The sequence below is a fragment of the Rhinatrema bivittatum genome, chromosome 2, assembly GCF_901001135.1.
Source record: "Rhinatrema bivittatum chromosome 2, aRhiBiv1.1, whole genome shotgun sequence".
NCBI classification, from domain to species: Eukaryota; Metazoa; Chordata; class Amphibia; order Gymnophiona; family Rhinatrematidae; genus Rhinatrema; species Rhinatrema bivittatum.
In genome coordinates this window covers 439851884-439865978 of record NC_042616.1, presented here as the reverse complement: position 1 = coordinate 439865978, position 14095 = coordinate 439851884, and the positions used below count along the sequence as shown (strand labels likewise).

At 42.6% G+C, this 14095-nt stretch overlaps 1 protein-coding gene across 2 annotated transcripts in view; it reads right to left on the bottom strand.

The window, feature by feature from the left end:
* CDH18 (cadherin 18) overlaps positions 1–14095 on the bottom strand; it is a 1107921-nt gene that overhangs the window by 392815 nt on the left and 701011 nt on the right. For both annotated transcript variants that reach the window (XM_029590319.1, XM_029590320.1), the window contains exon 4: positions 11986–12153. In XM_029590319.1, coding sequence (XP_029446179.1) covers positions 11986–12153 — 168 coding nt within the window. The remainder of the gene's footprint in view (positions 1–11985; positions 12154–14095) is intronic.

Genomic DNA, 14095 nt, shown 5'->3' with positions numbered 1-14095 from the left:
TACGGTGACCAGAATTGTACACAGTATTCAAGGTGCAGTCTCACCATAGAGTGATTCAGAAGCATTATGACATCTTCCGTTTTATTTACCATTCCTTTTCTAATAATTCCCAACATTCTGTTTGCTTTTTTGACTGCCACAGCCCACTGAACTGACGATTTCAATGTGTTATCCATTATGACGCCTAGATCTCTTTCTTGGGTTGGAGCACCTAATATGGAACCTAACATTGTGTAACTATTAGGGATGTGCAGAGCAAAATTTTATGTTCATATTTTTTATGTCCGAAAGGGGGTCCCACTTGCGGCCAATATGGACATAAAAAAAATCCAATGAGTTGGGTATATGTACATATGTGCAAAAAAAAAATGTAAACCCCCTCACCCTCCTTAATCCCCCCCCCAGACTTACCACAACTCCCTGGTGATCGAGCGAGGAGTGAGGACGTCATTTCTGCAATCCTTGGCGAGAAGCATGTGACGTCGGTGGCACGTCGAGTGACGCGCCGTCACCTGATTCCCGGCTCGTTCGCGCCGGACGGCTCGTTCGGCCCAAAAAGAACTTTTGGCCAGCTTGGGGGGGTCAGGAGGCCCCCCCAAGCTGGCCAAAAGTTCTTTTTGGGCCGAACGAGCCGTCCGGCGCGAACGAGCCGGGAATCAGGTGACGGCGCGTCACTCGACGTGCCACCGACGTCACATGCTTCTCGCCAAGGATTGCAGAAGGCCCCCCCAAGCTGGCCCCCCCCAAGCTGCCCCCCCCCCAAGCTGCCCCCCCCCCAAGCTGCCCCCCCCCCAAGCTGGCCCCCCCAAGCTGGCCAAAAGTTCTTTTTGGGCCGAACGAGCCGTCCGGCGCGAACGAGCCGGGAATCACGTGACGCCGGCGTCACTCGACGTGCCGCCGACGTCACATGCTTCTCGCCAAGGATTGCAGAAATGGCGTCCTCACTCCTCGCTCCATCACCAGGGAGTTGTGGTAAGTCGGGGGGGGGATTAAGGAGGGTGAGGGGGTTTATATTTTTATTTTGGCTCAACAATCGCGATTTCCCACATATCGAACATATCTATGTTCGATATGTGGGAAATCCGATCGTTTATGTCGAATCAATTTTTTAAGTAAAAAAAAAATATGAGTTGCGTTTTACTAATGCGGTCAATCCGAATGCACACCCCTAGTAACTATAGCATGGGTTATTTTTCCCTATATGCATCACCTTGCACTTATCCACATTACATTTCATCTGCCATTTGGATGCTCAATTTTCCAGTCTCACAAGGTCTTCCTGCAATTTATCACAATCTGCTTGTGATTTAACTACTCTGAACAATTTTGTATCATCTGCAAATTTGATTATCTCCCTCGTATTTCTTTCCAGATCATTTATAAATATATTGAAAAGTAAGGGTCCCAATACAGATCCCTGAGGCACTCCATTGCCCACTCCCTTCCACTGAGAAAATTGTCCATTTAATCCTACTCTCTGTTGTTGTTCTCAGTCTTGTGAACCCTTGGCCGACGGGAGGATGGTATACCTTTTGGAGGATCCGTAGGTTCCCTCATCGGGTGGCGAGGCAGAGCAGAAGACGGGGCCAGTTGACCCTGGGCACTGGAGACTGAGGCGACTGCAGAGGCGGATGAAGAGACGAGAAGAGGAGCTGTGTCTTCACCACTGGAAGTCTGAGGTCCCCCCAGGAGGAGCCCGTAGGGACCCAGACCGCTGGGACTTAGGAGGACCTTTGAGCGGTCAGGGTGTCGGTGCAAGGGCTGGCTGGAGCTTCAGCCTGCAAGCCCACGGTCCCCCCAGGAGGAGCCCGTAGGAACCCAGGCCGCTGGGACTTAGGCGGGCCCTTGGAGATGGTAGTCTAGAAGGAGTCCTAGGTCGAGTGCCAGAGAGTCGTCGCTCACCAGTCTGAGGTCACACACTGAAGGATCACCACTTGCCAGTCCGAAGTCACACACCAGAGAATCACCGCTTGCCAATCCGAAGTCGTACACCAGAGAATTACTGTAAGCCAATCTGAAGTCAGGAACCGGGAACACCAAGACGAAATGGGAACAGGATCCAAAGCTCAAGGAACTCACCGAAGCAAGCAGACCAGACAGCGCTGGAGGACGTTGCCATGTCACTGAAGGAGCAGAGGAAGCTTCCCTTTCTACTTCCCCTGCCTAGGCTGATCAGGAACAGGTGAAGCCAATTAAAGGGATTATGTCCCTTTAAATTTGTAGAGGAGGCGCGGCCTCGCGCCTAAGGATGGCGGTGACCATCTTGGATTTCCCCCCACGGAGGAGAGACACCGCTGGATGCCGCGAGGGAGGAGCAGGACGGCTCCTCCTGTAGCGGACAGCACCGGAGGCCATGCAGGAGCGACGGCCCGAATCAGAGCCCTCCCTCGGGCCTCCCGCGGCGAGGGAACGCTGCGGACAAGGTAGGGGGCCGCAGTCGTGTAGCGCCACAGCCGCGGAACACAACATCTGTTTCCTGTCTTTTAGCCAGTTTGCAATCCACGAAAGGACATCGCCACCTATCTCATGACTTTTTACTTTTCCTAGAAGCCTCAGATGAGGAACTTTGTCAAACGCCTTCTGAAAATCCCAGTATACGACATCTACCGGTTCATCTTTATCCACATGTTTATTAACTCCTTCAAAAAAGTGAAGCAGATTTGTCAGGCAAGACTTGCCTTGGGTAAAGCCATGCTGACTTTGTTCCATTAAACCATGTCTTTCTATATGTTATGCAATTTTGATATTTAGAACACTTTCCACTATTTTTCCTGGCATTGAAGTCAGGCTAACCGGTCTGTAGTTTCCCAGTTCGTCCCTGGAGCCGTTTTTAAAGATTGGGGTTACATTTGCTATCCTCCAGTCTTCAGGTACAATGGATGATTTTAATGATAGGTTACAAATGGTCAGGAGCTGGTGTGGAGACTTACATCAGCGTCCTCTCAGGGATATCAGTTGTTCTGCTACCTGTCTCATTTCATTGCCTTGTACTTGCTCTCATTCTTTAATCCCCTAACCTCATTTTCTTTTCTTTCTCGCTCTCTGTATTTGATCAATGCACAAGCTATCAGAAAAAAAGTGGATGTGATAATGGACATATTATATGATGAGCAACCTGACATTTTCTGCATCACAGAATCATGTCTTCTTGATTATGATGCTGTGATTGTGCAACAAATCTATCTGTCTATATATTCAGTTATGTCACAACCCTGTAATGACAGGGTGGTAGTGTTCTTGTCATCTTTAAATCTGCTCATGAACTGACCACAGTTTCTATTTATTTAGTTGCTCAGCTAGAATTCCTGTTACTTTCCAATTCCTTGTGGGGTATTTGGTGTATATACCAAATTGTTTTCACTTTTGGTATTGGTCATACTGGGGTCAATATTCATAAGCCATTCAGATGCATAACTCCATCTCATTTGCAAGGTTTGGTATATTCAGTCTTTTATATGATTTTATTTTAACCAGATAAGTCATTATCCAGTTAAAATCTAGCTGGATAAAAAAGAGGTGTTCAGGGGGAATTTTTGGAACGAGTTAAGTTATAGGGATATGCTATCCTCAAGGACGATGTAGGCAATTTCAACAAAATTGCCTAATTTATCCTGGTTCAGGGATTCCGAAACACGAATGGATTTTTTTCTGAAATTTTGTAAAAAGCTCAGTTTCGGGTTAGTGTGCGCTAACTTCCATGTGCATGCTAATGTTAAAATGTTAGCGCACGGCGCTCCTGAGCAGCGCACAAGATGGCCACCCACACCTAAAGCTCCGTGCACCCTCGCTCCCAAAAAGCTCTTTTTGGTCGAATTCTAATTCTTTTTTCTCTGCTACCGAGGGACCAATTTTTCTCTGAACATGGCAGCGACTAAAACGGGGAAGATTGAAGCGGCATTCGCTTCTGCTGCAGGCACAAAGAGACAGAAACAAGATCCCCCCACGCCGGACAAGATCAATCCGGGGAAAAATATGGCGTCGGCAGAGTTGGTCTTAGCGGAACTCAAGCAAATGAAGGACATGCTACAACTTAATGTTGAAAACACTACTGCGATTCGCACAGACCTGCAAACCTTATCTGCCCGGATGGATGGATTTCAATTGCGCTTAGACGACACAGAAACGCAAGTATCCTCTTTGCTCCTTACAACCGCATCTCTCCCGGAACTCACAAAACTGTGGCGCAGCTCCAAACGGATGTGGAAGAATTATCTAATAGAAATCGCCGCAACAATATTAGAATATTAGGGATTCCGGAGGGAGCAGAAGGTACCGATCTCATGCTTTTTTTGGGGACCCTGATTCCCACCTGCTTGCAATTGACCTTTGAGCAACCACTAGAGCTGGAACGGGCCCACCGTATACCTTCTAGGCCCGTGAGACACTCTAAGTTCCCGAGACCTATCATCTTCAAAGTCTTGCGGTATCCACAGGTTTTGCAGATTTTTGCTGCGGCTCGCGCTAAAGCCCCAATTACATATCAAGGGCAATCCATTTTGTTTATCCCTGACTTGGCCAAAACTACCGCTCACCGGCGCAAAGCCTTACTGAGTTTGAGGCCACGTTTACAAGCCTTGGGGGCACGATATGGCTTACTGTATCCTGCTCAAATGAGGGTCACCCTAAATAATAAAACTCAACTTTTTCAGGATCCACAAGTCCTGGAGGAATTTTTATCTTCCTCTGATTTTGCAGCTTCTATGGTGACCTGAATGTCGTTTTGTTTTTGCCAGCTCCCTTAAAGTCTCCTTTGGACTACAGGTATAACAGGGTACCTGCTTACTCAGTTTGCTGGCCTAATAGTGTGCCTGCTGCCCGTATGATAAGCGATGTTTTTGTTCCCTTTGTGATCCCTATATTTGCGCGGAATCATGTTTTGGGAGCGAGGGATGTGGGCGTCACCCTGGCCTGCCTTGAGGCCCGTTTTACTTTCTACGTGAAGCCAGTGTGAATTAACACTGTCCTCTCTATTTTTGCCTCAGTACATTCCTACGGTATTGATGGACCGATTTGTGTACTTATTTTTTTTTTCTCTTGTCTTTTACTCTCTCCGCACCTGGGAAATCGCTTTTGCACTCTTTTATATATACTCAAATGTATACCGGTTGTTTAAGTACATTATGTGGCTGGCCTGTATATTATCTATGCGCTAATGGCGACTAGTATTCAGTCTTTCAAAATAGTTTCCTTGAACGTCAACGGTTTTTCCCATCCAATTAAGAGAAGGAAGATTCTTACATATCTTCAGTCCCTCAAAACGGACATAGCGCTTTTACAGGAATCTCATCTCTCCGCAACTGAGGCATTAAAGCTTAAACAACAGTGGGTAGGACACGTATACTTCAGTGCAGCGGTCAAGAAAAAAAGAGGCACTGTTATCCTTCTCCATAAAGCCTTAACAGCGGTGGTTTCAGATCAATTGGCGGATCCAGATGGCAGGTGGAATTTGATACGCCTAACTATCCAGAACGAACAATTTACTATCCTCAATATTTACGCCCCAAACCTTGATACACCACAATTTTTTCAGGAAGTCTTTGTGAACCTGCTTCAGTTAGACTCTACATCGTACATCATAGGAGGTGACTTTAATCAACCGTTGGATCCTATTCTAGACAAACAGTCCGCTGTTAAACTTACTACTTCCAAATCCACCAAAACTTTGCAACATCTTATCTCCACATATGGCTTGGTGGATCCTTGGCGATTGCATAACCCTACTGGGAAAGATTTCACCTTCTTCTCCACCCCTCATTCTTCATATTCACGGATAGACTTTTTTCTCATTAATAAATCTTTGCTACCAAGAGTCTTGGATACGCGCATATATCCTATTGTGGTGTCTGACCATGCTGCTATTTCTTTCACTTGTAATCTCCATTATCCTCAATTGATACACAGACAGTAGCGTTTCAACTCCTCTCTTTTAGAAGATCCTGACTTCAAGCCTTTCTTGGAAGAAAAAATTTCTGACTATTTTCATAACAATAGGCCGGGAGAAGTTTCGGCCGCCACAGTATGGAAAGCTTTCAAGGCTATAATCCGCGGGGAAATTATTAGCTTCTCTATTCGCCGGTCTAAGCAACGACGGGAGGCCCTAACTACTTTGCATCAGGAAGTGGCGTCCCTTGAGTCAGAACATATTAGACACCCATCTTCAGTATCTTTAGCAGCATTGGTCAAAGCTAAATATCAATATAATACCTTGCTCAGCTCACAAGTCCAACTTCATGTTTCGCACATGAAAGCACAATACTACGCGAGTAATAACAAATGTGGTCATCTGTTATCGTCCTACTTAAAGAAGAAATCGGAAAAGAAACGGATATCGCAGATTCTTTCTCCCTCTAACGACTTACTATCAGAGGATACGGATATTTTACAAGTTTTCAGTGATTTCTATGCGCATCTATACCAATCAGAAGTCTCACCTACGCCTGTAATGTTCCAAGATTTTTTCGCACAACTTCAACATCCGAGTCTATCTCCTGCACAACTGGAATCCTTGGATGCACCGCTAACACCTGCTGAGATAGCTTCTGCGATTAATTCTTTGGCATTGAAAAAGGCCCCTGGACCTGATGGCTTCACGACGGACTTTTATTGCTTTTTTCAGAAGAATCTGACTTCCCATCTACATGAGTACTTCTCCTCCTTTCTTCTTCATAAAGACTCTGCTTCCTCTTTCACACAAGCTTGCGTGGTGGTCCTTCCAAAGCCTGGTAGAGACGAGACAACTATAGCAAATTATCGCCCTATTTCCCTTTTAAATACGGACTACAAAATATTCACAAAAATTTTGGCTACCCGGCTTTCCCGAGTTATGGGAGTTTTAGTTGACCCCGATCAATCTGGCTTTATTAAGAACCGCCTGATCACTAACAATACTCGATTGTTCATGCATATTCAACAAGCAGCTTTTTCTTCCTCTACTCCAACGGTGGCTGTATCACTAGACGCCGAAAAGGCTTTTGATCGTGTAGAATGGCCTTTTTTACTTGCCGCCCTGAAGTGGTATGGAATTGGCCCTATTTTTTTGTCCTGGATACAATTTTTATACACCTCTCCTCAGGCATTTCTATACATAAATCAACAAATTTCCCCGACTTTCTCCCTCCATAGAGGTACTCGGCAGGGTTGTCCCCTTTCGCCTCTACTCTTTAACCTGGCTTTGGAACCTCTCCTCAGAGCAATTCGACAATCTGAACATATTCAAGGGGTCTCTGTTGGATCGTTCACTTTTAAACTTTCTGCTTATGCGGATGATGTTCTTTTGTTTTTACAAGAACCGGAAAGTTCACTCCCACACCTTTTTGCTTTAATTTCGGTATACTCATCATTGTCTGGTTATAAAATCAACTGGCATAAAACTGAATTGTTACCGCTTAATCACTTGGCCTCTGTATTGGACTATAATAGCCTTCCTGTTCAAAGGAAATCCACGCAACTCAAATATTTAGGGATACTTTTTTTCACTGATCCCCAAGAGACGACGGTTTCTGGGGAATCCAGCATTATAAGAACCATTAAAGATCTAATTTTAAGATGGTCCCCCCTCCACTTAACTTGGTGGGGTAGGCTTGATACCATCAAAATGATATTGGCCCCAAAAATTACCTACACTTTGAGTATGATCCCGGTTTTTTTTTCTGCTGATTTTTATAAGCAAGTAGATAGACTTTTAACCCAATTTCTCTGGAATAATAAGGCTCCTCGCATTGCACTCGGCAAACTCAAGAGGGATAGGCAACTGGGTGGAGTGAATTTTCCGGATTTCCATTCTTATCATTTAGCTTTTATGCTACAACAAGGTTATCATTATTTTGATTTTGAACGGGAGCATGTCGACCTCCCGCGTTGGTTCTTAATTGAACGCACCTTATTGGATCCTTTGCCTACCTATTGTTTTCCAGGGACGGCCCCATCTCCTTCTGTCTTTTCCAATCCTATACTGCGCTCACTGCACCATGCCTTTTCAGAAATGGATGCTAGGAGACCAGCTGCTTCTGCTGGCTGGAAATTTTCCAGCTTAGCCCCCCTATGGCGTAATCCCCTCATCAAAGTTGGAGATGCTCCTCCATCCTGGCCCATATGGCAACGCTGTAATATTTGGACACTTTCCTCAGTGGCGCAGGCTGGGAAGCTAGTATCCTTCGCTTATTTACATAGATTTGGCTTACCATTGACCCAACAATTTGCTTGGCGGCAATTGCAAGCTGCTATACGGGATACTAAATTGTACTCCTCCTGCTCAGAAAAGGTCCCTTTTTTATGGACATTTTATCAAAAGTATGGCACTTTGGGACATCTAGCATCACGCCTTTATAAACTTATTGGTTGCCTCTCTGGGGTCCCATCCTCCACTCTTAGGGTGACATGGTCCTCTGATATCAGTTTTGAAATTACTGTACCAATGTGGAACTACATTTGGAAGGTCTCCTCCCGCATTTCCCTCTCTTCCAGTTTGACACAGTCCTCTTTGTTTACACTCCATAGAATTACTTGGACCCCATGGAAACTCCACCGAGCCGGCCTTCTCAGCTCGCATCAATGTTGGTCATGTTCTGCCCCTAAGGCGACACTATCACACATGTTATATGATTGTCCCTTTACACTTACTTTTTGGAATCAGATTTGGGACAAAATCTCTTCCATTTTACAGTTGCACCTTCCTATCTCTTACTCCATGGTGGTACTCAAAGGAGCCCACCCAGACTTACACCTCCCACTACCCCAACAGAAATTATTAGATTTCCTCCTCACTATTGGGCAGCATAATGTTTTGTCAAACTGGAAACGGAGTGATCTGCTGTCGGAACCTCTTTGGTGGAATACGGTTTGTCTCTATACTAAGTATGAACGAGCTATGGCTGTTAAATTTGGTCGTCTTGGTAAATGGGCTCAAGTATGGAAACCGCTTGACATCTACATTAACTCTCTATAATGTTTCTCTTGGCCTTACTCCATTTTTCACCAGTAATCTCCGGTACTTCTGTATCTTTCTTCAGTGCTTCCTCAGGTGCTCTTCGCTCTTTTCTTTTCTTCTTCTTTCCTCTTCTTTTTCTTTTTTCTTATTCTTTCTTTTCTTTCTCTCTGTCTCGGACTTTGGTTTATAATTTTGGTAATGCGCATTCGGATATTGCTATGATTATGATGCTGTATCATGTTTATGGTTTCGCTGAACATTTTCTGTTACTGATGCATATTGTGGCGCTATTTTCTGTTATTTGTTTCTGTCTGATTTTTGAAAACATAATAAAAGAAATTTAAACTAAAAAAAAAAAAATGTTAGCGCACACTAATGGGGAGTTAGCGCGCACTAACCAAAATTTGGGTCCACCCCCCCCCGAATCACAAAGGCCCGAACCACGGGAAATATGATATTTCCTGCAGTGGGCCGAAAACGAAGCCTGAACTGAAAGGTTCGGGCTTTGCATATCTCTATAAGTTATCTGACTAGCTATAACTGGCTAAGATAGATGAATACCTTTAGGCCTGCTTCATAGCAGGCCTAAAGTTATCTGGCCTTGTGTGGCCAGATAACTTGCTACTTATCCAAATATTTTATTTTATGTATGTATTTATTCATTTATTTATTTATCTATCTATGTTTTTATTTATTTGCTTTATTAATTTATTTTGCAGATTTGTAGCCCACTAATCCACAGACCTTAGCGGGTAACAAGAATTACATACATAAAAAAAGCACAGTAACTTAAAAACAGTACAAAACTAATACAATGCCTAAGACTAAACAAAGAATTAAATTAAGAACAGATAAAAAAAAATCTTAAACACAACAGCAAAAATTGTTAGTCAACAACTATTTTAAGGCATACTATAATGCCTAAGATAATTAGGTAGGGAAAGCACTGGAGAACATTTTCTAACAGCTTTCTAAAACATAATAGGTCATATTCCATTTTTGGTGGTTCAAAAGATATCTCAGTAAGTAGCATTCTTTAGAAAACAGTCATGGACCTCCCATCCTGATTCTCTCCCCCCCCACCACAAAAGTCTCAACCCACCTACTGGACATGAACCCCCCCCCAACCCCTTGAAAAGTTTAAAATAAAGAGAGATTGTCACTGCCAGGGCCCAGCCACCCTTCCTCTCTGCTAAATATAAATCAAAATCTCATCCCCCCAACAACTACTCCCTACATCGCCACCTTCTTCCAGAATCCCTCCCACCCCGATACCTAAAATGAAGTCCCTGTTTATGCAATCCTGGCTGCTTCCAGCATTACTCTGGTAATAATGCTGGAAGATGGGATTGTTTTTTTTCTGACAGATGAAAGTAGAGGGACCAACCGTCAGACAGTAAAGGAGTGAACACATTTATATTAAGTGGCTATAATCGACACAATAATAATTTATTTACTCCTTCACTGTCTGCTAATTGGTCTCCACTGTGAGCTGTCAGTGAAAGGAATTCCCTTTTCAGAAGGCTTTCCTTTCAGAATTCTGAAGGGGGATTGGTTCTTTCACTCACAGCTGACAGTAGACAGACCAATCGGCTTCCAGTGAGAGTCCGCCCTGCCAGAGGAGGTAAGGTCTTTTCCAGCTGTGGTTCTCTGGCTGTAGAGGGGATTTTGAGGGTTCTGGACTGTTTTATATGGGTGAGAGGGGGTTTAGGAGGGTGAGAGTTCTGCTCAGAATGGCTAATTTGAAGATGGGTGGGAGGGGGAGTTCAGCCCACTCTGAGAGGGAGGAGTAGCCCAGCCCATATTTTTTTAAAGTGTGGTGGACATTTAATTTGCTTGGGGAGAGAGGGAGGACTTGCTGCCTGGTATGCCAGGCCCGTCCAACTCCCCAAGTGGGGTTGCATGACCTCCTTCCTACTGCAGGCACTTTAACACCCGTCTTTGACCAGGAGTTAAATTTCCTATGAAAACAAAAGCCCACTAGGCAGCTTCCCCACTAACGTACCTCCTTGCATTACAGGATAATATCTAATGACCTTATTAGCCTGTAATTTGCATGGAGGTACACTAATCTTGCTGCAGGTTTTTTCTCTCATTTTAATGCAGATTTTGTTTTGTGCAGTAACCCTCATTAGCGCCGTAAAGTCTGAGCTAAAACAGGAGTTAAAAATCTGTGGTAGTCTCAGTGCAGCTTATTACATTGGCACCACAGAGGCAATCTGCTTGAGAGGTCACCTGAAACAAATACAAACTAGTTTCCAGTAAGCAATACTTTTATAGAATAAAAACTGTTTATCTGTGATACTCTAATACAAAGACTCTCCTGGCACGAGTCTCTCACCTATCAATTAGCTTTAAAATCACTTGTTAAGCATCCAAGCAACCATGCTGATAACATGCATCTCAAAGCCCTAGTTTTTTGCTTTCTTTTTGAGTTGCTGAAAGGTGCTTCTTCCTTGCTCTCTCTCCCCACACAAACACACACACATACTCAAATAGGGAAATTGGGCTGAGAGGTCTGAAAAGGCTGAGGGGGGTAGGAATTGAGGAACTCATGCTGCGAGAGAGTGCTGCTGAGGGGGAGATAATGGCTGGAGGGTCTTCTGTAATAGGGGGTGGTGGCGTGTAAGAAGCCATTTACCCATAATGTCAAGATAAGGGATTGAGATTCTGAGGGACGAGATTACTTGTGGGAGGGGGCAAAATTAAGGCTGAATGCGGCATTACTGAGGATGAGGGGTTTGCAATGGGTATACTGAGGGGAGGACATGGTTGGGGGAGGACTGGGAAATGGTGGTTAGAGTAGGGAAGGCATGAAAGGAGTGAAGATTGAATGGGGAAGGACAGAAAGAAGAAGGGATTCATCATACACACACCTACACACACACAAAACACAAAGAACACCTTGGAAATTTTGTGTACACCACGGAGTATACCTTTACAATGCTGAGAGTGAATGCATTGCATGTGTTTAACACTGAAATTTGAAACCTTCAGATCCTATCATTAATGTCAAACATTCTTCTAATGATTATAAAAAATTTTGAAGGTTTACATACTTTGAGGAAATCTGGGTGGGTTGTCGTTAACATCCGTGAGTGTGATGTTCACAGTAGTTGACCCCGATAGGCCTCCGACTTGCCCAGCCATATCTTTGGCTTGAATGACAACAGAATAGTGCTCCCTGGCTTCTCTGTCCATGTTGGGTAAGGCAGTCCTGATTACTCCTTCAATGTAACAGAAGAAAAAAGACTGGCATTAGATATCTCAATAGGAAAAAGTAGGAACTCCTGCCAAGCCATTGAATTGATCAATTGATGGCCTATTATGTTCAATTATGCTATGATCAATAGACTACCTATTGCTTATGTAAATTTACCACAGATTAAATATACCTTATAAACAACCTCATACACAAAAATTGTCACTGCTACTATATTCTGCTCCAGAACTTCGTGTTATACATGTGTTTGTGGTACACAGATAAAGACATTTTGCAGGAAGATACTTGCAAATTAAAACCATTTTTAACAAGAAAATATAATCAAAATACAATTGAAATACATGAATCCTTCTTCTCATTCACTATGGAAAAGTATAAGGTTTATTACTGAAAAAGGGCCTATTAGCCTATATGATAATTACTGAATTAGCTGATTAAGTAAAAAAACAAAACAAAATTGAAAAGTTGGAAAATGCCACCATTGGGATATAGCATACATATTGTTTCTTCTGTATTATAATTATGAGATAGCTAAAGGAACATTTACACTTGAATTTTTGGTCAGAATATATTTTAGTAATTTCAATATATACAAATCAAGCCATCCTGAATAATTAGCAACTCTATAAAAGTGGAAAATAGTGAAAAGTATACTTTGTATGTGATCCCAACAAAATACAGAACAACAACATTAAAACCACTTCAAACAAATATTGATTTCCATGAATACAACTGTGAAGTTTTTGGCTGCTGTAGAAGCTCAAACGATGAACCAAAATAGCAGTATGAATGAAACATGATGAATATGGAGGAAAAACTAAAGCACATCACACATTTATGGGTGAATTTTCAAAGAGTTACACTGAAGTTGCACATGTAAAAATAGCATATTAACACGCAGGTATCATAATGCACATATATGCTATTTTTAAAAGCTTGAGAGTCCACATGTATCTGCAGTATCTGAGATAAATATGAAAAAGAGAAGAAAAGGTGGTTTAGGAGTGTTCCAGTCTGCGGTTCAGAAGTATTGCATACAAGTTGCTATTTTGTTAGCGGTATACATGCATATATTACCAAACTTGTCCAAAATTTTTTATGCCTGCTTATTTGGTTAAGTAGAATTGAAATTGGACTTTACTTCTGTCTGAGTGAACTGGTAGAGGTTTCAGCAAATTGGTGATTCCAAGTATGCACACAACAAAATATTTTTAGACCAGTATATGCACAAACTTTATAAAATAGCGGCCTCTGTATTAATTCTAGGTTTACATGGGCAATATTTCACATTTTTCATGCTTAAAATATGCATGTATATTTCAGGGCAGAAATATGCAGTATTTTGTAAACTGTATGGCTCCAACACTTACAGTTTCTAAAATATTAACATAAATCTCCATGTGGCTACTTATGCATGCAAATAGTGTACCACAGACAGTTGTGAAAGTTGGAGTGCAAGTGAGTATTATTTTCCTTTTTTGTGTTGATTTGGCATTCATAGAAGCATGGCTTTAAGAACATATTATTTTTATATTGTAGCATTTCAGCACAACCTAACTGGTATTTCCCAAGCAGAGCTAATTTTAGGAAACAAAGCATCTGACGATAATGCTTTCACATTAGGGACCTATATTCTAAGCTGCATTAAAATGTTAACACATGTTAAACATTAAATTCAGTGGTTAACACTTGAATATCATGTTAACATACATTATCAGTGATGCTTATATAAGCATTACCTAGAACACTTTTTGCAAAATGTGAACTAAACAATAATGATACTCAGCTCATTAATATAAAAATTTTTTAATGTGGATTCTGATAAACTTTGTGATATGCAATAAGCCTCATAAAATTAATTATACCTCAATCTAACATACATTCAGTGCTCTAGGTCAACCCTGCTCCTTTCTTCCATTTGATGTGGGGTAGTAGACCTGAGAGTT